This window comes from Lepidochelys olivacea, assembly GCF_965140295.1.
Source record: "Lepidochelys olivacea isolate rLepOli2 genome assembly, chromosome: 4".
Classification (NCBI taxonomy): Eukaryota; Metazoa; Chordata; order Testudines; family Cheloniidae; genus Lepidochelys; species Lepidochelys olivacea.
This window is the reverse complement of record NC_140414.1, coordinates 105805695-105831765: the sequence shown is the minus strand read 5'-3', so window position 1 is coordinate 105831765 and position 26071 is coordinate 105805695. Positions and strand designations below refer to the sequence as shown.

General features: G+C 42.0%; 1 protein-coding gene across 3 annotated transcripts in view; it reads left to right on the top strand.

The window, feature by feature from the left end:
* The window catches only part of NWD2 (NACHT and WD repeat domain containing 2), a 126691-nt gene that overhangs the window by 65941 nt on the left and 34679 nt on the right, over positions 1–26071 (top strand). The window contains exon 3 of one of the 3 annotated variants that reach the window (XM_084627104.1): positions 1208–1324. The exons of 1 other annotated variant lie outside the window; for it this stretch is intronic. In XM_084627104.1, the coding sequence (XP_084483230.1) occupies positions 1208–1324 (117 nt within the window). Of the gene's footprint in view, positions 1–1207; positions 1325–26071 lie in introns of those variants that run through there. One more of the 3 variants, XM_084627106.1, reaches the window with a different exon arrangement.

The following is a 26071-nucleotide window of genomic DNA, read 5'->3' as shown; positions in this document are numbered from 1 at the left end:
TAACTGTTTGCAGGATTGGGTCTTATAATCCATCAGCCATTGTTACCAGAACCTTCCTAAGAAGATTTGCCTGTTTCCAAGAGGGTTAACTTGACTAATCCATCAACCATATACATTTTTAGATGGTAAGGTCTTCAGTGCAGGGACTCTCTCTTACTACTGTGTTCAAACTGGATCAAGCACAATATGATTCCATCTTGACTGAGGCCTCTAGGTGCTATTATAATACAAATAAATATGTAAATTAATTAATTTTTTTAAATTGTGCAGTAATGACTTCTTTATAATAGTATCACATGGTTGTATTGAAAGCTGATAGTAGCATAAATAAGCAAATCGCAGTAGGATATATCATCAGTTTATTTTTTAAAAAACCTGAGACCTTTGGACAGATAAAGGACTCTGTTCTTTTAAATTAAGGTCCTGTAATAACAAAACTTCTATCCGTTAGTTAAAATATGTAGTGAAACCACGCTTCATCACTAAATCTCCTTAAATAAATGTAGCAACCTCAACCAGCTTCTTCCAGGCATTTGCTTGCATCTTATTAGCATTATAAAACTGAATCTATAGCAACAGATGAAAGTCATAACAGCAAGCCATCTGCTATTATAAATTCATGCATTTTTTGCTTCCAGAGCAACAAAACATTAAGGAACAAAGGAAGAGTGATATTACAATATCTAATCCAGTCCTGTCTTTTTTGTTCATTTTAGCACAGGATAGTTTGATCTCTGGTGGGTCAAAAAGTCATTGGGTGAAATCTGAGCTGTGTTGAAGTCAATGGCAAGACTCTGACTTCATAGGGGCCAGGATTTTGCCCAGAGAGTCTTATAATTATTATTATTCATTTATTATTTGCATTACAATAGCAACTAGAATCGCCATCTGAGATCAGGGTACCAATGTGCTAGGTGCTGTACAAACATATAGTAAGAGGCAGTCCCTTCCCCAAAGAGTTTACAGTCTAAATAGAGAAGACAGAAGGGAAACAGAGAGATAAGTTGACTTGCTTACATCACAGAGCAGGTCCATGTCAGGACTGGGAATAGCACCCAGTTCTGTCCACTGCTCTACCCACTGGCCCACATTAACTCTTTAAAGATAAAAAAACAAATCTCTTAATTGAGATCTTGTTCATCTTGTTATGTAGGAGAAGCTTAAAGTAATGGATAAAACTAACAGTGTGTTATACATTGATTTCCAGGTCATAGACTTATACTGGGGAGTAGAAACAGAAGAGTGGGACAGTCCTGAGCTCCAGAAGACTCGTATGAAGCTGTTAGAAGATTGCTTGAAAACTTCTGCAGGTCCATGTTTTGTTGTGGGTATACAAATAATGCTTTACATTAAAACAAAAATACATTGATAGCTATCCTAGCATCTGTAGTGCAGTTAAAGGTTTTTTCCTAGACAAATGTGTTTTCTCTTTTACTTCTGAAATATTTCTTGTATACTTCTTACTGTGCATTTGAAATATCAGACCTGAGATTTCCCAGACAGTGCTGTAAATTGACAATGGATATTTGACATCAGTAAAGGAGGTCTGGCCCTTCACAACCAGCCCATTTTGGGTGGTTTGGTGCCCCCACATGGAGGGCATTGTGACTGCTGGCCAATGGCAGCACTCCTTGGTTAGGGTATTAACTCCCAGTACTTCTCCCAAGTTCTGGTATTAGCAGGCCAACAAGGGCTTGCCTATAAAAGAACAGCAGCAGACAGAGGTTATCTTCTTCGATCCATTCTCTGCTGGTGTGCCTGGCAGGCCCAGGAAATCATAGGATGCTATTTCGATCGGAACATCAAAATGGGAAATGGCCAGTGACAGCCTGGGAAGGCTGTGGCTATCATCTTTCTCAGACACACACACGCATGCAAAACACCGATTGTTTACTGCTGCCAGGACAGGTTGCTTTTAGAAGGTACTTTAAGGTTCAATAACATTGTAGACACCTGGCAAAAAATGATAATTCCTGTGTTCATCCTCACTAGCCCTCCCATCAACTTTTGTAAAAGTGGTGTACATACTCCTGTATAATAGGAGTAGGTATTTGTTAAGGTTGTAGCTAGTATCTTACCTCAAGCTCAAGAAAAGATCTCCTGCCATAGAATCATAGAAATGTAGGGCTGGAAGGAACTTTGAGAATCATCAAGTCCAGCCCCCTGCACTTACACCATCCCTGACAAGTGTTTGTCTAACCTGTACTTAAAAATCTCCAATGATGAGAATTCCACAACCTCCCTTGGAAGCCTATTCCAGAACTTATGGTTAGAAAGTTTTTCCTAATATCTAACCTAAATCTTTTAAGCCCATTACTTGTTGCCCTACTTTCAGTGGACATGGAGAATCACTGTCTTCTTTATAACAGCCCTTAATATATTTAAAGACTATCAAGGTATCTTCTTTTCTCAAAACTAAACATGCCAAATTTATTTTAACCTTTCCTATTAGGTCAGGTTTTCTAAACCTTTTATCTTTTTTTATTGCTCTCCTCTGGACTCTCTCAATATATCCACATCTTTTCTAAAGTGTGGTGCCCAGAATTGAACACAGTACTCCAGCTGAGGCCTCACCAGTACTGAGTACAGCAGGGCAATTACCTCCTGTGTCTTATGTATGATATTCCTATTAATACACCCCAAAATGATATTAGCCTTTTTCACAACTACATCACACTCTTGACTTGTATTCAAATTGTGATTCACTATAACCTGCAGATCCTTTTCAGCAGCACTACTTTCTATCCAGTTATTTCCCATTTTGTAGTTGTGCATTTGATTTTTTTTTTCCTTCCTAAGTGTAATACTTTGTACCTGGCATTACTGAATTTAATCTTGTATTAATTTCAGATGAGTTCTCTAATTTGTCAAGGTCATTTTGAATTCTAATCCTGTCCTCCAAAGTGCTTGCAACCTGCCCAGCCTGGTGTCATCTGCAAATTTTATAAGCATACTCTCCACAGCATTATCTAAGTCGTTAACAAAAATATTGACTAGTACCAGACTCAGGACTGACCTCAGCAGATACGCCCTTCAAGTTTGACAGTGAACCATTGATAACTGCTCTTTGAGTACGGTCTTTCAGCCAATTGTGCACCCATTTTATAGTAGTTTAATCTAGATGACATTTCCCTAGTTTGCTTATGAAACTGTTATGTGGAACTGTTTTTAAAGCCTTACTAAAATCAAGATATATCACATCTGCTGCTTCACGCACATCCACCAGGCCAGTAACACTGTCAAAAGAAGGAAATTGGGTTGGTTTGGCATGATTTGTTCTTGACTAATCCATGATGGCTATTCGTTATAATCCTATTATCCTCTAGGTAGTTACAAATTTATTGTTTAATAATTTGTTCAAGTATTTTTCCAGGTATTAAAGTTAGGCTGCCTTGTCTATAATTCTCCAGGGTCATCTTTGTTCCCCTTGTTAGAGATAGGTACGATGTTTGCCCATCACAATATCTTCAGTTCTGAATTTATGGCGCCAAGTCAAATGTTAATTTGAGCTCAGTAACTGAAAGACACTGGGAGTGGACTGCATCAGTTAAATTCTGCAAAATAGGAATCCTCTCTTTTCAGGGAAGCATATGCACTAAATGTTGCTGGCAGTGGTGTTATATTCGTTACATGGTGCAGAATAGACTTGTAAGTGTAAAGTTTTACTTCTCTTTCCCTTAGAAAAATGTGTGCCTTGCTTTAATGAGCACATAGGTAAAAAATACGGAAAAATATTTTTGGCACATCAGTGTGTGGCATATAAACTGTTTTAATCTTACGTATTGATTCTGGACAAAAATTTATCATTCTTCTGCCAACTTTTTAAATAAGGTGTTCCTTTTAACGCTTTCTGGGTAGATTAAGGTAATTAATGAGGTTGGATATACAATGGCAGAGCCAGAAATCAGTATTTGAGCAATTTAGACTAAAGCATCATAAGTCAGCATTGATATCTGAAACAAGATGCATGAAGCAATTTGGGAGGCAAGTGGATTTGTATTGTTCATGTGTGGAGTATGTATGGGCTGGGATTCTTTGTGAGTAAGGTGAGCAAGACTATTTTACTGGAGATGTATACTGCCTGGAAGGAATTTTTAGTCAGACTGTTATTTGTTGGGGTTTCTTTGTTTTGTTATTTTTTGTTAACACCTATCTAACTTCAGTGAATAATAAACACCTGGGAACATAGTCTTTATTAAGGATTCTGCACCCTGTTCTTTGGTTAGGGAATGAGAAAACACCCAGTCAACACCTGAGACACCGAGTAATCCCTCTACTCATGATATTCCACCTATTTCAAAGTAAAGTTAAATTTAAAAAATTGTTTCTTTGGAAAACACCTTCCAGCCCTTCATTTTGCAATAAAAAGACACATTAAGTGTCACAGACCCCATAAAAAGAAATCTTAAGCAGGTCATCCGTAAAGGGCGTGTGAGTTTGTTGTCAGTGTAATGAGAGAACAATAATATCAGTTGCAGCAGCCAGCATATCCAACTTCTACAGTTAATAAGCCATGTCTTCAGCTGTATCAGAGCAGTTTTCAGGACATGTCAGCGAACGAGGACAGACACAAGGACAGATTTTAAGTGTCATGCTGCAACTTTGTTAAACTTAACCAAAGGAGGGGCGCTACCTGTCCTGTCAACCAGACTCTTGCATACGAGGCATTTTAAGTGGTTCCAGTGCAGGGTTACAAGGCTCCTACTGTATAGCCCATAACTCAGGGTAGACTCTCCTCAGCTTACCCCTTAGATTCAGCTCTCTCATCTGAATCCTTTCACTCGCAGCCACACAACCTGCGAGGGGGACAGAAGGTACTGAAATGTGGCGGGGGGAGGAACTTGGCCCGTGCATGCCACAAGGTCTCCCCCTATCCCAGAGGCGGGCAAACTATGGCCTGCGGGACCGTCCTGCCCAGCCCCTGAGGTCCCGACCGGGGAGGCTACCCCCGTCCCGTCCCCTGCTGTTCCCCCTCCCTCGCAGCCTCAGTGCGCTGAGCTGCCGGCGCTGTGGCCCGCTGCTCCTGCCAGGCAGCGTGGCTGTGAGCTTCTGCCACTCTGAGTGGCGTGGTAAAGGGGCCGGGAGGGGTTGGATAAGGGGCAGGGGGTCCCATCAGGGGACAGGGAGTGGTTGGATGGGGTGGAGATTCTGGGGACGGGCAGTCAGGGGAGCAGGGAGGTTGCATAGGGGGTGGGGTCCCAGGGGACAGTCAGGGGGTGGGGGTGTGGATAGGGGTTGGGGCAGTCAGGGGACTGGGAGCAGGGGGGTTGGATAGGGTCTGGGGTCCCGGGGGGTGGTTAGGGGCAGGAGTCCCAGGAGGGGGCAGTCAGGGGACAAGAAGTGGGGGGCGGGGGTTGGATGGGTCGGGGGTTCTGAGGGGGGCAGTCAGGAGGCGGGAAGTGGGAGGGGGTGGATAGGGGGCGGCGTCCAGGCTGTTTGGGGAGGCACAGCCTTCCTTACCCGGCCCTCCATAAAGTTTTGCAACCCCGATATGGCCCTCAAGCCAAAAAGTTTGCCCACCCCTGCCCTATTCTCTGGGTATAAAAAACCTACCATCAAAATCCCAGGTCTTTTACTCTGAGAACAATCCCTGCCTTTTAACCACACTGGAAATTGGCTGCAAGTTGCGACAAACCAACATCCTTACCAAGTACTACCACTGATTACTAAATCTTATTCCTGTTTAACCTAACTGTGCCTCCCGACTGCTGCAAGGAAGGCAAAAAATCCACAATTTAGCCCCAACAAGGGACCAGTCAGCTCCCCTCTTACTCCAGCTGGCCAATGGGCAGAGTAGTAGGGGCCACCCTTGCATTCCCCCAGTGTGTGCTCTCCTCCCCACTTCTATAGGGGCTGTCCCAGTCACTGCATATCCCATAAAGTTTGCCACATGTTGAGGCAGGTGGATGGCAGTAGCAGAGGAGGAGCGTGCAAAATTGGTTTCTAAACCTCCTTTAAGGTGTCCTCGTCTTGGAGCTGTTCTATGTTTTCTCAGACTCTCCAAAAGGTATATAAGACCAGGATTGCTCTGTCCACTGACTGCTTGCAATTGTAAGGGGTCATTCTGGCCACAAAGGATCAACATGGCAAAGAGGCACTTTGAACATGCTTCATTTTTTTATAACATGCCTCCTACATTGGGTTCAGGAGAGAGATGATGTAGAAGCTGCAACCCAAATATTCCCCCTACCTCTCCAATGCCAGCGAAATCTTCAGAGAGTCATTTAAGATGGCTTTAAGTCTGATTAGTCCTGCAGGAGCCGTGCAAAATCAATTAAATGGAGCCGAGGATCCAGCCCAATATCCTTGCTCTTAAATCTACAAAACTGGTTTTAAAAAAATCCACAAATGTACCTCTTTCACTTTCCTTGTTAGAGAAATATCTGGAGATGTGATGATATTGTGGAATTACTACAGCAAGTTGTTAACAATAAGCAGGAATTGCTTATCGAGCAGAACCCAGGTCACTGAGAGAACACATGCAGGCCCAGAGCCTCGAAGATATTAAGAAGCTGGTTCCCACTGAAATCAATGGAAGTTCGGTGCCCAATTACCTTTGAAGATCTGTGCCTCAGTATTTTGCTCTCATTACCTGGATTTGCCAATTGCTGTGAAATTCTGTTCAGTAGAAGTCAGAAAACCTCTGAAGATTTAAAGGAAGAAAAAAAAGTTCTTAGTATAAAAAACCAATTATCTTTCAAGAGAAGTGTTTGCTAGTTTAAAAAAGGGACTATTTTTTGTGTTTTTTCTCAGAATAGCAAACTACTGTAGCTAGACAGAGCCAGTTACATGTGGGACAACAGCCCAGTCTCATATACACAACCTCCCTCAGTCAATGTAACTTTTTAAACAAGTATTTTGTTTCAGACACTGTATTAAGGCTTCTCCTCCCTCCTGGTCCTGTCAGTTGGTTGCTATATTCTCTCCATCTGCACACACTATTTGTGTAGCAGTTTCACTTCAAGGCCCCACCTTAGCAAAATCAGTAAAGTCTCCCACATCATGCTGATGTTTAATACAAAAGTCTCCCCTATGGGGTTTCATTTATTGTTATTAAACAAAATTTATTCAGCTGTTCACCCTGTATCCAGGCTCACCAACCAGAGTTGGCTGAAGTTCTTTGTAGTCAGAAAATGGCCTTCTTTCAAAAACAAAATGTGTTCAGTTTTTATAGGGGGGAGTTGTACATCTTTTCAATATTTTTCCATTGTCATCAAAAACATTATTAAAACGCTTATCAAACTTTTCAATTACCAAACACTAGGTTTTTAGTAAATACAATTTCTATCACCATTCTGATGTTTTCAATAAAAATTCCTGCAACATTGTTTTTTTAAAAGGGTTAATTTCAAACACTCTAAACAAGAACTATTTTGCAAAAACTAGGATTTTGTTTTTTAACCTGTTCTATCCCCATGTCGTTTTGCCCCTCTAGCATGGCTTCAGAGTCCTTTCAGCCCTTCCCGAGAGTTTCATAGTGCTTTCCCCCTCACTGCAGGGGTGTTGCTTTCTCTTGTGTCAGGGGCCAAAACACAGTCCCTGCTTCATGGCTCTATTGTCCTTTCAGTCCCTGGTCTTCAGGAATTCTCCACAGCCCTCCTCTTAAGGTCTGTGAATAGTTCCAGTCTTTCTCTAGCTCCTCTCAGTGGCTTCTGATCACAGCTCCTTTCAGGTTCTTTCCCCAGGCCTTTACCAGGAAAGACCAAACAGCACCCAGGGTAAAATCTTGACATTCTTAAAATCAGTGTTAAAATCCTATTAACTTCAATAAGGCCAGGATTTCTGTCTTCGGGTCTCCCAGTGGAGAAACTCCCTGGTCCCACTCAAGTTAGCAACAGGACCTGTTTTTTATTTCCTGCCTCTTCTACCCGCAGCCAAAGCTGTCAGCCAAATCACATAATCAGTCACTTGCTCCTTAGTCAACTGATTTCCCCCCACCCCCTTGATTTGAAAGCATCTTTTGTCCCCATTGGTTCCTTTGGTCAGGTGCCAACCAGGTTATTTGAGCTTCTTAACCCCTTACAGATAAGGAGGAATTTTAGGCTACCCTTATGGTTATGACAAGGGGCATCACTGGGGGTGGCATGCGCATATCAGGGGTGAGGCTGCAACACATAGCGCTGAGGAGATTCAGAGCAACTCAGGGAGGCTGCTGTTAGACCCTCGGGGCTTCTCTAGATTACACAGGGAACGCTCCAGCCCTCAGAGCAGCCAAGAACTCTGAAGGTAAAAAGGTGGCTTTAAACCCCTCTAGCTTCCCCTCACCACCCCCACTGCCACTGAGCTGTGAATTCTGAGCTGCACTGCTGAGAGGTTCAGTACAAAGTCTCACCGAGTGTTGCCTATGTTACAGTCAGACAATCTGAAAAGGTGGTCTGTATAAAAATTACAACTTAGAATAAGTGACTTTTGAGCCAGTAGGAAATCTTGGCACACGCACACTACGTTCCTTTAGCTCCAGCAGTTAGTTTAAAGTATCTAATCTAGCAACAGAGCTTGATAAGTATTGAGCAATAAGATGTTTGGGACAACAGTGTGGAGTAGGGTACCTCTCTGTATCAGGATATTTAGACTTGGTGGTTTGCGAGATGAAAATACAGGTAAATTTTACATTCTGTGTTACTACTGAGAACAGTTTTGTAGAACTACAATAATGCTACTAGTGGAATTGCTCAGCAGAATGGTTCAGAATCCATCAATTCTTTTTAATCAATAAACACTATAAAAGCTCTTTATTTAGATTTACAGATATAACTCTCATGGCTTTAACACAAAATGTTTGTGGAAGATGGACAGAAGATCTGTCTACACTGTAGAAATTTGCACCAATATCATTACACCAAAGCAGATTTCTCTCTGACTCCCTGTCCTTCAGCCCAGATATTTTCAACTGGACAAGATTCATGCCTATAAACCCAATTCCATAATTCTTGCACTTTCAATAGTTAAAGTACTGGGTGATTTAAGAGCTGAAAATGAAAACACATTGTTGTACTTTATTACTGATGAACATTTCCCCACCCTGTTATTTTCTTACTGCAAATATCAAGTTAATAGAGGTGCTTGTTACAACACAACACAAGACACCAACATCTCTCTTCTGAGATCTTCATTTACATATTATAATTTATTGTAGAAGATTCCTGTAAGGTCCAATCACTTGCAGAATATGCCCCCATCCACAAATCCTGAAAGGCCATAATAAACATCCAGATACCCAATTTTGCCTGCAATCACAAAAGTGGAACTGAAAGCCTAAGGACTGAAGAAGTGTTTAGAATAGCTCTACAAGGAACAAACCATTAGGTAAAATCTATTGTTAAAGTGAAAAAGCTATGCTGGAGTCACTGCAAGTTACTAGAATGTAGAGAGTCCTGAGATGGGTAAGCTGAAGACACTAGGAGTAGGAAATGCAAACAGTGAGAAAGTTTTGGGGGACTAACGTTAAATTAAACAAAAAAAAAATCTTTGCTGTTTTGTTAGAATGCAGATAAAGAGCTGAAGTCTGCGTCGTATACCTGTCATACCAAAATGGCAGATGCTACTTTAAATGGAGAAGAGAAGAGTTTTGAGGAAAGTCCTAATCTTAGATTGTTATTAAGGAACAAAAGATGAAAAGGCTAAAACTACTAACACAGTTTTCTATGTGAACTTGAATGGTACAAAACAGCCTGTGACATGGAACCACTGATCTTCTGGAACCTATAGTTGCTGTGGTGCCTACAGTTCCCTGTGTGTGGCATTTGTTAGGCAAGTAGTGAGCTATGACTTGTACTTTTCTGAAAAAACATTTTAGTGTTATCTCACTCTTAGAGCCCACCCTCACTCATTTGTCAATTTCATCCACCTCTTGCAGACTGTCTGTCTTGTAGATTGTGAGTTCTCTGGGGCAAAGACTGGTTTTGTTACTTGCCTGTACAGAGCCTACTCCTAGCAAAATGGAGCCCTAGTCCTTGATTAGGGTTAGTTGTTACTGTAACACTTAAATGTCATCTCAAATCCCTAGAGAGCGGCTTCCATCTATTTCTTCTTTTGCTAAGAAACCTGGACTTAGTCCAGTTATATATTTTTATGACTCTTCACTTTCTCTTTGACAAAGAAACCAGGCTTGCAGGATAGAGATTTTACATTTTCTTGTAGCCATGGACTTGAAACATGTCCTATCATCCCCAGATGTCTCTGTGGAACGTAAAATGAAAGACACCTACTTATGCTAACATTCCTGAATATTTTATGAACTAAACAATTTTGAAACTGTTTATAACTGGCATTGCTCCTAAAGAAAGAATGGAAATCAATGGACCTGAAGAGTTAACTGGACTTGGTAGTCCTGTCAATACCTATCCCTAGAGAGATGCCCAAATCCACCATACCCACAGCACAGGATCTCAAATTCTCACCTGCTCTTTACCAAGACCAATCCTATCAATAGCTCTTCCAATGGCATTCTAGTGTGACTATAGCTCCCACAAATCTTCCGGCTCCCATTCACTGACCCAAGGACAGCACACCAAATACATCTTTGGTACCCTCCCCTGAAATGTTCATATTCATCCCTGCTCCCTCTTATTTCTTGTACCTTCCTTGACAGTTCTTGAGTAAATGCTGGTGAGGTAGTTATCAGATTGGAAACAAACAGGTATTCATACCATGCTGTATCGCAGTACCTGACTGATTTAAATCCAGTCATTTCAACTGATGCAGGAGTTTACCAGGTTGATCATCAAGCTCCAAAAGCTAGGGTTTTTAAGTGAATGTAATGTTGATCAGTGGAAATCTGCTGGACTGACAGTACTAGAAGTGGAAGTTCTCTTACACTCACGCTACTCAGAAGAGATACAAGCTTAGGAAACATTAGTTTAAGGTTCTCCAGGACCAATGTACCTTAACCCTTTGGGGAGCTGGCCTCTTAAATGTAGTGATAACTAAGTCAAGAAAAGTATGAGAATGTTTTTGAGTAAAAGAAATGTCTGGGGCAGATCCTATTCACTTTTTTCTATTCCACACAGAACAGGCTTAGCAGACTCACCTGATTCTACCTTATAACCACAGCTTTTTAGGAGCAGTAGTATACATGAGTAACTTGGTTAGTAAAGGGTAAAGTCCAGAAAAAGAATATCAGAGAGGAATGTGCACAATTTGGTAATAACAGAAATGGAATTTCTCAGTCTGAGATATAACATAAATACGAATGTCAGATTCACTGATAAACAAATCTTTGATTGCAGGAATATGAAGAAATTTCCTGTGTGGGTATGGTATTGAATAACTGCCTATCATGGGGGATTGTACTTTTCTTGTAGGATCTGATACTTGCTACTGGCAGAGGTAGGACCTTGGACTAGATAGGCCATTGGTTGATCACATATAGCAATACCTTTATTCATATGGTATATTTTCATTAGCAATTTGGCAAGTGGAAAAGAACTATACATGACCTAATTCCCTTCAGCTTTATACCATGAGACACAGAAAGATCGTCTCAAGGCACTTGCTGAGTTGTTCTAACACACCTTACCTCTATGAGAGTTCTAATGGTATAAAAATACATATTTAAAAAATAAAACTAATTCCCTCTTCCCCCCCGCACCACTGACAACTGAACAATACTTCTTAAAGTGGTGTCAAAAAATTCAGCCACTCAAACAATGAGACTGCTGAGCATTCTTGGACTCTTACAACATTCCACACTATGCTCCTTCTGTCGGCCGTGCACATCCTCACCAGGAGCATAGTTTAACTGTGTGTATGGAGCATGGTAGGGCACTGACTGATTGAGTCCCACAACATGGGGCTGACAGGACAGCGATCCTCGGTCTGTCAGCTGCCAGGGACTGACATAAGTAATGCAGTATCTACACTGACACTGCGTCAACCTAACTACATAGAACTAAGTGCTACGCCTCTTGCGGAGGTGGAGTTATTAAGTCAGGGTAATAGGCAACTTACATCAGCAGGAGCAACATTGTAGTGTAGATGTTTACAGAGTTAGGGTTACACCAACCTAACTCTGTAGTTTAGACCAGACCTAACATATACCTCTTAAGGTGTACAATATGTTTTAAGTGGCATATTCTTTCAATATGCATTCAGTTTATGCATGAAATTTGCAAGGCGGTCTCGGGAAAATGACAAAATCCCTCTCCATCTACAGTTCATTACTATTTTAGGTTTTTGGACCAGTTTGGCAAAGTTACAGAAGTCTTTTCATGTGTCCTTGTCTTTTTGCCTAATTAGAATTTAATGGGCCAGATTCTGCTTTCTTGTACACCAGAAGCAAGCAGAGTTGTTCTGGATTTACAGTAACATTAACTAAAAGCTGGTTGGCCCTCCAGTTGTGAATAACTTCCATTTCTTAAGAAAATGGTGCAAGCTGTGTTTTTGGGGGGGTTGTTTGTTTGTTTAGTTTAACTGCAATGTGTACATACAATAGCTTTAAGTCATCCTTCCTTTCTGTAAGTTTTACTTCCAGTGAGTTGGTCTCTTGCAAGAATGCCTGTAACCTCCATTAGGGAGGGGTTTTCTTTATAGTTTTCAATCACATCTTTTTTCTTCCTCTCCCCTCCAAACATTCTGAATTTGGGATTAAATCTTGTTAAACTGAATAAACTACTGGGTTTAGATTGATTTTATAAATTGCTGTTTTGTGGCATTGTGTGCCAATACTGTGCTATCAGTGTGAGAAAAATGAAATGTCAGTTCTTAAATCAGCACAGGGCAGTAACTTAAGAGACCTAAACTTTTGTTCAAGCACAAATATTAAGGTTTTGGAGACAAAAAAGAAAAGTAAATCCTGAAAAAGATGTGAAAGAAGTCCTCAGTCTGTGGCACCCTCTTTGTGAAAGTACAGTTTCCCACTTTCCTCCTATCAGAGTAGGATTATGTATCAGTTCCTTGGGAAATATCCTTGGACTGAGTAGAACGTATACCTGTAGTTTGTGATCTTTTTAAAAACCGTAGCTTTTACTGTGTAACTGTAATGGTACACACGCTAAATCAGAGTAATACGGTATGTGCTTACGAGTTTTATTTATTAAAAATAAGTTTCTCCTTTTGAGAGGGATATTTTCCCTTTGAGCTTTGCATGGAATTCTTATGGTCGTCAGTGGAAGTTCCACATGAGGAACAAGGGTAGAGTATCCTCCTTAATTTATAAGTTACTTAAATGCTACACTATATACCCCATACCTGTGGCAAAACATACTTTTGGTGCTGCTCTATGTGCCTGCTACTGTACGGTCACACAGCGGCTGTAACAGAGAACAGCAATGAAAGGGTTATGTTTTTGTCAAAGAGGTACTTGGCACTCACTTTGACAACACAATGTGCAAGGCACTGTATTTTCAATTCCCCCCACTTTTTGAAATAATGAAGTAATTTCCCCATATCTTAAAACACTGCGGTATTGCCACACTAAAGGTTAAAAAAAAAAATCATGAGTCTTGCCCTCAAAACTCATGAGATTGATTTACGTTATAAGATTTTTAAAAATCGTAAGATTTAGGTTCTTTGTTTGCCTGCAGCTTTTTGAGCCTTTAAAGTTCATCTTGTCAAGTTTTTCTCCATATCCATATGGGCTAGAAACTTACATTTAAAAAAAATAAATTGAGATCACATAACTCCAGGCGCTGGGCCAATATCGCAAAACTAATGATAGAATTGTGAGAGTTGGCAACATTGACACTATGTAAGACTGGCAGATTGTATTAATATCACATGGGAATGTTATTGACTGTGTCTGTTTTAAGAGCTGTGGTAATGCTATGTTGGTTCTGAGTGGAAGGGGTTCACTGACCTTTGATGTTTCACACCTACCATTCTACTTTTAGCCCATGATTGAACATTCCCTAGTGCAACATGAAAGTGCCCATGAGCAAATATGTAATCTTAAAACGTACCCTGCAAGTTACAATATGCAGGCGGACTCCTGTGTCTATTTAGAGCCACACTGATATCAGTGGGGATCTGTTTGGACTCAGAGGTCTTCCTGAACTGTTCCTCTCACGGGATCGGGTCCTTAAGCAGCAGCTTGCATCATGGAAATGACTGTAATGTTTGTAATTACCCCATAAATAGATCTGTGGAAATTTTGGGGCTACATATCTGATTAAACAGGTCAAATCCTATCTTGCACTAATGACCTCAGATGACCTCCCTTTCTCCAAACTAGAGCCTCACACCCAACATGACCGCTCATAGTAGGTGTTAATATAATTTTTATGAACATAATAACCATGTAAGGGCACTTGCATTGTTGAAATCCAACAAAAGTGACCAATAACCTTTTAGTGATTTTTACTAGAAAGATCAGATTTCAGACACTGGCTTTTTGGTTAGATTTCTTTAATCAACAGCCCAGAATTAATGATTTCACCAAATATCAAGATTCTAGCTGAAAGAGGGCATGGAAATCAGTTGTTCATTTGTCACCTATTACTATTTTCTGTACTATATATGTTTAGATTTGAACCTATTTAACAGCTAGTTACACAACACTTTCACTTTGCAAAGCTTCCCTGGAGCAGTCTCCTGCAGCAGGCTTTTTTTTTTTTTGCTAGCCATTGCATAGTTAAGTAAAGTGAAACTAAAAAGTTTGCTGCCTGAGCTCTTAAACTTCACATGGGTTGTCACACTGTTTAATTGTAGGTATACTCTGACAGTTAGACCCCGGCCCAGGACTCTGGGCTAGGACTTAGGCACTCCTCTCCTGTCCCAGCGACACCCAGAACTCCCCTCAGATGAAGCAGGCAGGTCTTCTTATCTTGCCTGATGGTTCCTGATTGGCTACTGCTGTCTAATCCTGGCCCTTCTAGCCGCAGGAGCATCAAGTCTTGTTGGTACCTGAGCCTGAGTGGCTTTTGTAGGTCAGAGGTGTCCAGGTGGCAATGCCTCCAGTGGAGAGCACAGAAGGCCTGGTACACCCCGTGACACACCAAAAGTTGTGTTACAGCTCATTGCTAACAACTTTCCACTCACATATCACACTCTAAAAGATTTCAATTTCAAAACTCAGTGGAAAATGGGATATGCAGTCACAGCATTGAAAGAATACTAATAATGCTGTTCATTCACTTTTTAATCTCTAAAATTTAAAAACAGCATTTATAGCTTGTGAAATCATTTGGTTTCAGTTCATATTCCTCCTTGTCTGATCTATTCAATGGAGTCTCAGAAAAGGTTATAGGCAACAAGCTTCAATTATAAAAAGCATGTGGAAAGAAGTCCTGCAGGTGTTCTTTTCCATTGTCCAAAGAGACATACTTAATGGATCTATGTTCTTTGCTTATGATTTAGTTTTTCCAATTCTAATGATTGCAGGGCCCCCTTCCAAGATGCGGCAAAAATGCTTGGAAACCAATTGAAATTATTACTTTATTCCTAGCAGCAAATGGTGCAAAGGAATTCAATAGATCAGTATCTTAACTGAATGCATGGCTTTCAGTCATTATGGTCACCATAATGGAAAGACTGATATGTGGACATAAAGAATCACGTTTTCAGCCAGCCTCAACCTGTACTCTAAAATTTTCCTAGGTATATTTTGTGCATGTAATCCCCACATTGCAGTTCCATACAGGTATTTGGGCTTGCAAATTGGTATGTCAGCTGTCTACTTAACTGATATGTGGACACAAATACTCATTCGTATGGTGGGTTTGAGACAAGGCAGTATGCTGAGTCCACTTGTTTTCATGGTAGTTATGGGGTTAATTAGTAGGAGAACTGAGCCAGTGGAGACAGAGAAAACTACCCTATGCTGCTGATCTGACCTTTTGGCTGAGAGCAAAGGTAAACTGAAGTAATGCAAGTAGGGAAGATGGAAGAAGAGTTGTTGATTGAAGTTTCAGGAGAGACTCTGAATCAAAAGAAAGAATGTTCACTTGAGAAGTACACGTAATGCAATTAGAGAAAGATCTGGAAAACAGAAAAGAACAACGCAGTGTGCATGGGTAGAAGTAAAAAAGGTGGCAGGCATACTGTGGACCATCAATTAGTAACAAATTGAAAGGCAAAGTGTATGCTGCATGTGTTTGCCCCTGCTTCCTCTATGGTTTGGAAATGGGGGGTCTGATGGAAATAGAAGGAAAGACTACACAAGTAGAAAATAATAGAGTGCACATGGAGGAAATTAGGGGGAAGATGAACTTGGTAGTCAGTGATTAATAGGCTGGAGAGCCCATGTTTGTTGTGAGCGGGACGTATGATAAGAATGGAAGAACAACAATCAGCAAAGAGAGCATGCGAGGAAGAGGATAGCAAGAAAGGATGTGGAAGAATGAGGAGATGATGGAAAGAATCAGTAAGAGAAGTTTGAAGAAAAAAGGGCTGGAACTCCAAGGCCTTGCCATGGACCAGAAGAAGTGGCGAAGAATTGTGGGCACCTCAAACCTCAGGTAAGCAGGAAAAGGAGTCAAGAATTGAAGTGAAGTGGACGGTCAGGATTAATTTATGAGGCAAAATTAATTGACCACTGAAAGCGGAACGTGATAAACAAATACACAAATTTGAGGGGTATTTATACCAAAGATGAGAAGAATGACTAAGCCTAGGAGTAACTCAAAAGTGTTTACATTATCAGCAGAGAAAAATTTCAAATAGTAAAATCTAAGGTGAATAATCAGCGAAGGTCAAAGGTGCATCACATGAGACAGTTAAGATTATATTGGCTTGGAAGTAGATTGTGAGGATTAGCTTCCTCTGGTGTTGGGAGCAAATTTAAGAGGCTTCCAGCATCCACTTCTGATTTCTGTTTTTCAAATCCGTTGCCCCCAATAGTAATGGAAACATGTTCTCTATGGCCCTGTTCAACAGACCTGGTAATTTATCATTATCAGTGTGAAATTATTGACTGTGTTAATTTGAGCACTATTGACAGCAATCAGACAAGACCTGATATTAGGAATTTAGGAGTCTGGTGGGGTTAAGAAGAATATTTTAATGATCTAAAAATCTTAGACACATTTTTAAGTCAGCCTGCAATCATCTATGGTGTATAGTAAAATATAGGAGTGGATTGGTTTTTACATCTGCTGAAATTTTTATTCCTATCGTATAATGCATGCTTTAATCATGCCACAATTAGTAGTATTTTCTTGAGATTGCTTCAGATTACAATTTGGTGATTAATTCTGGACACATTTTGGCTCAGAGAAAGTTCCCAAATCATATTACTCCAATTTTGTCGAATGTCCTTTTACTCCCAGTTCAGTTTTGAAGTGATTTTAAAGTGATTTGAAGTGATACTAAACTGGGAGGAGTGGTAGATACGCTGGAGGGGAGGGATAGGATGCAGAAGGACCTAGACAAATTGGAGGATTGGGCCAAAAGAAATCTGATGAGGTTCAATAAGGATAAGTGCAGGGTCCTGCACTTAGGACGGAAGAATCCAATGCACCGCTACAGACTAGGGGCCGAATGGCTAGGCAGCAGTTCTGCAGAAAAGGACCTAGGGGTGATAGTGGACGAGAAGCTGGATATGAGTCAGCAGTGTGCCCTTGTTGCCAAGAAGGCCAATGGCATTTTGGGATGTATAAGTAGGGGCATAGCGAGCAGATCGAGGGACGTGATCGTTCCCCTCTATTCGACATTGGTGAGGCCTCATCTGGAGTACTGTGTCCAGTTTTGGGCCCCACACTACAAGAAGGATGTGGATAAATTGGAGAGAGTCCAGCGAAGGGCAACATAAATGATTAGGGGTCTAGAACACATGACTTATGAGGAGAGGCTGAGGGAGCTGGGATTGTTTAGTCTGCAGAAGAGAAGAATGAGGGGGGATTTGATAGCTGCTTTCAACTACCTGAAAGGGGGTTCCAAAGAGGATGGCTCTAGACTGTTCTCAATGGTAGCAGATGACAGAACAAGGAGTAATGGTCTCAAGTTGCAGTGGGGGAGGTTTAGATTGGATATTAGGAAAAACTTTTTCACTACGAGGGTGGTGAAACACTGGAATGCGTTACCTAGGGAGGTGGTAGAATCTCCTTCCTTAGAGGTTTTTAAGGTCAGGCTTGACAAAGCCCTGGCTGGGATGATTTAACTGGGAATTGGTCCTGCTTCGAGCAGGGGGTTGGACTAGATGACCTTCTGGGGTCCCTTCCAACCCTGATATTCTATGATTCTATGATTTATTATCAATGTGCAAAATTGAGTAAAGTCACTGGAGTATCTGAGTTAATCTTTGCTTTTGCTTTCTTTATAGCATTTCAAGCTTGGTACCTAAAGTCATGCAGCTAAATCTATGTTTAATTCCCATTTTTCAGGGGGTGCCAAGCATGTAGAATTGCCACTGAAGTCAGCATGAGTTGTGAGGTTCAGCACATCTCAGTATTTAGCTCTGTAGGATGGACTAGATTTAGAACTAGATTTTCAAAATAATTTGAACTGATAAAGGAGAACAAAAGATGGGAAACTGGGGGGGAGTCCACTTCAAAATGTAAGTCTTCAGTAAAATAAAATATATTCCAGGAATATAACCCAATTACTAAATCTCCTCAACATATCGAGCTTGATTCTCTTCTCACTTACGGTCTGATCTGAAACCCATTCAAGGAAAGGGAAGATTCCCATCAATGTCAGTGGGCTGTGGATCAATCCCCTTATCTCACCAACCTCAGTGGTGTTCACTGATGTAAAACTAGTGCAAGTGTGAAGAGAATCAGGCTGGGCTGGAATGATTGAATGGTGGGCTGTGCAGAAGAGGGTTCTCCAAGAATGTCAATGAGAAACAAACAACAATGGATTCTTCAAAATAGTTACAGGGAAATGAAGTCCGTGACTGGAGTGTGGGAGGGATTTTAAATTCCCTCCTCTGATGCCATTTCCTGTGGCACTGGAATCAGGGTCAGATGGCAGCAGCTCTCTCTTACCCTCTCTGCTGAAGGCTAAGTAAGTCTTGAGGTGTACCAAGGAATTAACAAGGGAATTTACCAGTGACAATTATTTTTTGTAATATCATGGGAAGATACTGGAAAAGACCAAGTGTAATAATACCAGTCTTCAAAAATCTTTTTCTAGAGGTCCTGGCAGTTACCATCTAAAATCTGTTCCCTGAAAAATAATGGAACGAATATGAAGAGAAAAAAAATCACTGAACCTCAAGGGTCAGATTATCTACATTAGATACATGTAGATATTTATGTGCACCTAATTTATACATGCAGAGACTAGTAGTGCACACAGATGATATGCTTAAAGGACCTCATGGAGAGTTAGAAGCCTAGGCCCACATCCACAGAGATCCTTCCACCTGTAAGTATCTAAATCCCAATTTTAGGTATTTCTACAATCCCCAAAACCCCCAATTGACTGTCACCTAACCCTGTAGACATTTAAACTCAGTGTCTAAATTTCCACTGGAAAAGTTCTCTATGCCCCTGTGTTTCTGTTGGGTGCACACATGCTGCTGCCTCTCTCTACTGTCTGAACACCTATCCACTGCCTAAGTCCCAGTGCAGTCCACAAGCCAGGGGAAGATAAGTGCGCCTCTGCTTATCTCACCTGTGGGACCTGATCCGGTAGGCATACTCAGAGGCTGCCTCCCAGATTGAGTCCCACTCAGAATCTGTGAGGAGGCGGCGCTCACTTTATAACTTTCAGGTCACTGGTTACAACACCCACTGAGGAGGATGTGGGTGACCCAGGTGCAATACCCCCTCTGCCTGAGGAGCGGGAAAGGATTTGAAAAGGGGTCTCCCACCTTTCAGGAGAGGTACTCTAACCAGTGAGCCATGAGATATTCTGAAGTGGGGCTCCCTTACTGTATCCTTTTGAAGCTGTTCCACTTTGGCTAACCATTGGAGCAGGGGGACTGGGTCCTGAGTCTCTTACCTCCCAGCTGGGTGCCCTCATCACCAGGCTACACCAGAATCATCATTCTCACTCTGACCGGCCCAGTGACTCTCTATTTATCTACAGTGAAATGGCTTCAACAGGAGAGAGTGAGGGAGCCTCCCACATCAGAATTCTTTTCTCCCCCTCAGGTAGAGGCAGGATTGAGCCTGGAGCATCTGCATCCCAGGTGAGTGCTTTCACCACTGGGCTAGAAGTTAAGGCACCACCTCCTCCTTCTCAGGTTTTGTGTGGAGCGAGGCAAGCACCTAACTCATTTGCACAAGAAACAACTTAGGCGCCTACGCCTCCTGGTTCCAAGAGAGGGGTTCTCACTTGTGGATTGTTAGCAGAGATAGGTGCCTACATCCAGGCAACAGGTAGATACCCATCTCTGGGAGAGGGGTGGGGCTTCAAACCATAGGCGCTAACTCCATGGGTGCTCTGGGGCTGGAGCACCCATGGTGAAAAATTGGTGGGTGCTCTGCACCCACCGGCAGCTTCCCACCCCGCCCTCCCCAGCTCACCTCCGCCTCTTCCCCTGAGCGTGCCTTCCCCGCTTCTCCCCCTAGCTCCCAGCGCTTACCGCTGCGAAACAGCTGTTTCACAGCAGCAAGCACTGGGAGGAAGGGGGGAGGCGGGAGAACGCGGTGCGCTCGGGGAAGAGGTGGGGATTTGGGGAAGGAGTCCAATGGGGCAGGGACTTTGGGGAAGAGGTTGGAATGGGGGCGGGGCAGGAGGACGCGGTGCAGGGGTGGAGTCGGGGCGCGGCCGGGGGTCGAGCACCCACCAACGCCAGGAAAAGTTGGTGCCTATGCTTCAAACACACTCCTCTCAGCAGCATCTCCAGTGGCTAATTGAGGCAGCTCCCAGTCTAGCATGTTGGGCTTTTGTGGATCCCATTCTAAGGCACTTCTCTCTCCTCACATATTGCATAGGGAATCTAGGCACTTAAAGCAGGCTGTGTGTGATTCCCAGGTGCCTAAAAGCTAAGAGTTGCAGTGCTGAGCATCACAACTGCTAAACCATTTTGTGGATCTAGGCCCTAGCTGCTAATCTGTACATGGAAAAAACAGATAAATGTGCTCGTCCAAATCAGTTATTTGCATGCATAAGTTAGACTTATGGAAAAGTTTGCTTGTATGTAACTTTGAAAATCTGGCTTCTATAAGATAACAAAGCTATGAGCGATAAGCAGCAGAGGCTTTCAAAGGACAGAACTTGCCAAGCAAACTCGCTTTTTTTTTTATAGAAATTTCATAGCGAAATAAACTGAAGGGGAAAAATGGTAGATGTAATATATTTCAGATTTTAGCAAAAATCTATCATCCTTACCTTTACACAGGGCATGGCTCCTGTGCGTTTGAATTTGTAATTTTTATTATAGAAATTGAAAGTGGTTTATTATTGAAGTGTGTACATATATACTTTGTTCTTCAAAAAGGCTCAAAATTGCAATTTACGTAAATATTCCCTGTGCAGGATATTGCTTTCTGATCCTTGTTCTAATCCTAACCCACTGAAGCATTCGAGCAACTGCAAGGAATGACTAGGGCTTTTTCCGCCCTAATTTAAACTTAAAATTAAATGAATCACAAAACCCTGAAAGACAAAAATATAAATAAAATCTGAGAGTGGATGGTTCAAGGGGCTGCTGAAAGGACACGAAGCATTTTACCTCTAGGTTACAGTATGAATGCAGTAGAGAATGATACTTACTATCTTGTCATGCTGTTTAGTCACTTATGGGAAATGGGTTGTTTGTTTGCATTTTCAAGTGGACAGCAGCCCACATCACCAATGGCACCTTCGTGGAGAATCCCCACAGAGTCCATGGACTGCATGAGTCTAGATTGCACTAGTCACTCACAGAGGTGGTCCCTCCAGTTCAGACTAGATACGTTGGGTGCGCAGTGTGAGGGGGAGGGCATATATGGCAGCTGCCAATTCAGTAGCTGTTCTGGAGTCCTATCCTGGTGTGAAGGATTTCTGTCTCCCCAGCTGTCAATCCAATATTTTTCACTGTACTAAAATTAACTTTAAACACTTCACTACGGCATTCGTATGCTCATGACTTGCAGAACATTGTTATTCTGCAATGGGCCGACTAGCCTCAATGTACATGTAAAGGTAGTAAATAGCAGTTTAGATGTACAGATTATGTAAAGTGACAGGTTTCAGAGTAGCAGCCGTGTTAGTCTGTATTCGCAAAAAGAAAAGGAGTACTTGTGGCACCTTAGAGATTGACAAATTTATTTGAGCATAAGCTTTCGTGAGCTACAGCTCACACTGAATGCAACCGATGAAGTGAGCTGTAGCTCACGAAAGCTTATGCTCAAATAAATTTGTCAATCTCTAAGGTGCCTCAAGTACTCCTTTTCTTTCTGAGATTATGTAAAGTCAAAGTCTTTTTCTATAGAAATTGTGTCATCTCACTTTTGAGACCTGTAATTAGAGCTGAGCAGGAAAAGGTTTCCTGTCGTGTGAGAATGAGATTTTTGAGACTTGTCCCAATTCTGCATCATAACAGACTTAAAATCTAAAAAAAAAAATTGTTTCAGGTCAATTTTAATGTTTCATTTTATTTTCAATCTTTTAAAATATATAGTATAAATTAACTTACATTTCTAAACAGAGTCATTTCAACCCCAAAAATGGATTTTTTTTTTCATTTTTGAAAGGTCAACACAGGATTTTTCAACAAGTTCAAAACTTCTTTCTTTCAACATTTTTTGGAACAGGAAATTCATTGAAACTGACCCTTTCCCACCAACAGTTTCAGTTTCAACATGGCATTTTCTGATAAAAATAAATAGAACCAGAGAATATCAGGGTTGGAAGGGACTCAGGAGGTCATCTAGTCCAACACCCTGCTCAAAGCAGGACCAATCCCCAATTTTTGCCCCAGCTCCCTAAATGGCCCCCTCGAGGACTGAACTCACAATCCTGGGTACAGCAGGCCAATGCTCAAACCACTGATACATTTAATCAAAAAATTCTGATCAGCTCTGCTTCTAATTTATATTCTTTATTGGGGTAAGTCCAGAGCCTGGCTAGGTAGCTGAATGGGATGCAAGCCACATACTTGGATAATGGGAGCTCCCCCACAGAAGCAAAAGCAACCCAATGGCTGAAGTAGTCTCTGTGAGTCTATAACTAGGCTCCTGCCTTGTGGGAGTTTGGGAGGATCCCAACCGAGTGGTGGAGCTGTCCCTGTCCCCTGTGTGGCTGCCATATCAGGAGCTCATACAGAGCAGGGCTCATCCCCATCAGCCCAGCCTGAACCCCTTGCATTCAGCACTGTCCCAGACTCCCAATTCCTTTCCCTGGGCAGCTGCAAAAGGGACATCTGGATCTGCCCCACTGTAATGGCCTGAAGTATAACCAGGAAATCGGTATTAAATCTTACTTGACATTACTAATAATAATACTTTTTAACACACACACACACACACAAACACACACCTAGTCATAAGTCTCAATTTGTTGAACCTATTGTAACTTCATTTTATTGCTGCCTTCCCCACTTCACCCCAAAATCAACAGACAAAGTCCTAAAATTGTTGCCAATCATATTAACGCCTTACAATCACTATGGGCCAGATTCTGACACCTTTACTCACATGGAATAGTGCCATCCTCCACAACTGAGTTAACTGAAATAAATAGAAGCACCCATTGTTTCGGCCACTTATTCTCATCAGGTAGTAGCTTACTCTGCAAGTAGTCACATTAATTTAAATGGGACAATTCATGGTGTAAGTTACCATTCAACATGAGTAAGGATAGCAGAATCTGGCTCTTTCTCTGTAATATTGCTTCCTGCCATAGACAGTGCTTGGCTTCTCCTGATGGAACACTCATCATTCATTCCTCCTTGATACAGACAGACATGCAATGAGTAATCCCTTGTTTTGATAAAAAGTCATTTCCAAAAATGAGCACAGAACCGGATTTTGCAATCAAAGACATAGAACAGTCGGATTCTTCTTGGCATGCTTGGGGCAGCCTTCTCTTTGGCAGTCTCCAGACTATCAATCAGTGGAGTGTATTTTCCCTTGCAGCAGTATATGTCTCTTGGCAAGGTAATACAGGCAGCTGAACTGAGAAGCATGCAATGATGCCTCTGGCTCTACCATGTGATTAAACTGCTGTGGGTTCTTTGGTCTTCCTTAATCCCTGGAAGGTATTTCCTTTTGAATGACCTTTGAGTCTGAAATAGTTATAAAGGTTTATGCTTTTGTGAATATGTTCCTTTGAAAATGCCCATGAGGTTCCTTGGCAAACTTTTGTATGGTATTTCAGAACTGTATGTTTTCCATGTAATATTTAAATTTAGTCTTTAAATTGCCCCGATCCCTGTAACTCATTTACCAATATAGATTAAAATAACCACTTTTTTGTGTTAGTGACAGTTTGGGGGCTTACTTTTGATAAGGGCTCAACAATGTGTATAAAATATATGATTGCTGAGGGTGTCACTGCATAAAATTGGCAACTGCATAGAGAGGGATTGTATTGTAGTGTGTGATTTGAGAAGGAAATGTGCTGCCTAAGGTGTCTGAGCACAGTTTTCTCTATCTTATTCTCTCTTGAGCCTCAGAAGGCTATATGTGTACCTTTCATTCTAATCTGCCCTTCCTGATGTGACAAAACCCACCTCTTAGCTACAGCTGGTGGAGTACAACACTAACAGTTTGTTCTCTGTATATGGGTGGAACTCCCGATGAGATTAGAAAGTCTACATCAAGAACTGCTGTGTAGAAATGAGAAAAGAATATTAGCCTTAATCTTTACACCTCCTCTTTTGTGTTCCCCAACATCACTTTCCTGTATGAAGCAGGCAATTAATATTTTTCAGAGGGAAATCATAGAATCATAGAATATCAGGGTTGGAAGGGACCTCAGGAGGTCATCTAGTCCAACCCCCTGCTCAAAGCAGGACCGATCCCCAATTAAATCATCCCAGCCAGGGCTTTGTCAAGCCTGACCTTAAAAACTTCTAAGGAAGGAGATTCCACCACCTCCCTAGGTAACGCATTCCAGTTTCACCACCCTCCTAGTGAAAACGTTTTTCCTAATATCCAACCTAAATCTCCCCACTGCAACTTGACACCATTACTCCTTGTTCTGTCATTTGCTACCACTGAGAACAGTCTAGAGCCATCCTCTTTGGAACCCCCTTTCAGGTAGTTGAAAGCAGCTATCAAATCCCCCCTCATTCTTCTCTTCCGTAGACTAAACATCCCCAGTTCCCTCAGCCTCTCCTCATAACTCATGTGTTCCAGTCCCCTAATCATTTTTGTTGCCCTCCGCTGGACTCTTTCCAATTTTTCCACATCCTTCTTGTAGCGTGGGGCCCAAAACTGGACACAGTACTCCAGATGAGGCCTCACCAGTGTCGAATAGAGGGGATCAATCACATCTCTCGATCTGCTGGCAATGCCCCTACCTATACATCCCGAAATGCCATTGGCCTTCTTGGCAACAAGGGCACACTGTTGACTCATATCCAGCTTCTCGTCCACTGTAACCCCTAGGTCCTTTTCTGCAGAACTGCTCCTGAGCCATTCGGTCCCTAGTCTGTAGCGGTGCATTGGATTCTTCCAACCTAAGTGCAGGACTCTGCACTTGTCCTTGTTGTCATCAGATTTCTTTTGGCCCAATCCTCCAATTTGTCTAGGTCCCTCTGTATCCTATCCCTACCCTCCAGCATATCTACCTCTCCTCCCAGTTTAGTGTCATCTGCAAACTTGCTGAGGGTGCAATCCACACCATCCTCCAGATCATTTATGAAGATATTGAACAAAACCGGCCCCAGGACCGACCCTTGGGGCACTCCACTTGATACCGGCTGCCAACTAGACATGGAGCCATTGATCCCTACCCGTTGAGCCCGACAATCTAGCCAGCTTTCTATCCACCTTATAGTCCATTCATCCAGCCCATACTTCTTTAACTTCCTGGCAAGAACAGTGTGGAAGACTGTGTCAAAAGCTTTGCTAAAGTCAAGGAACAATGCATCCACTGCTTTCCCTTCATCCACAGAGCCAGTTATCTTGTCATAGAAGGCAATTAGATTAGTCAGGCATGACTTGCCCTTGGTGAATCCATGCTAACTGTTCCTGATCACTTTCCTCTCCTCTAAGTGCTTCAGAATTGATTCCTTGAGGACCTGCTCCATAATTTTTCAAGGGACTGAGGTGAGGCTGACTGGCCTGTAGTTCCCAGGATCCTCCTTCTTCTC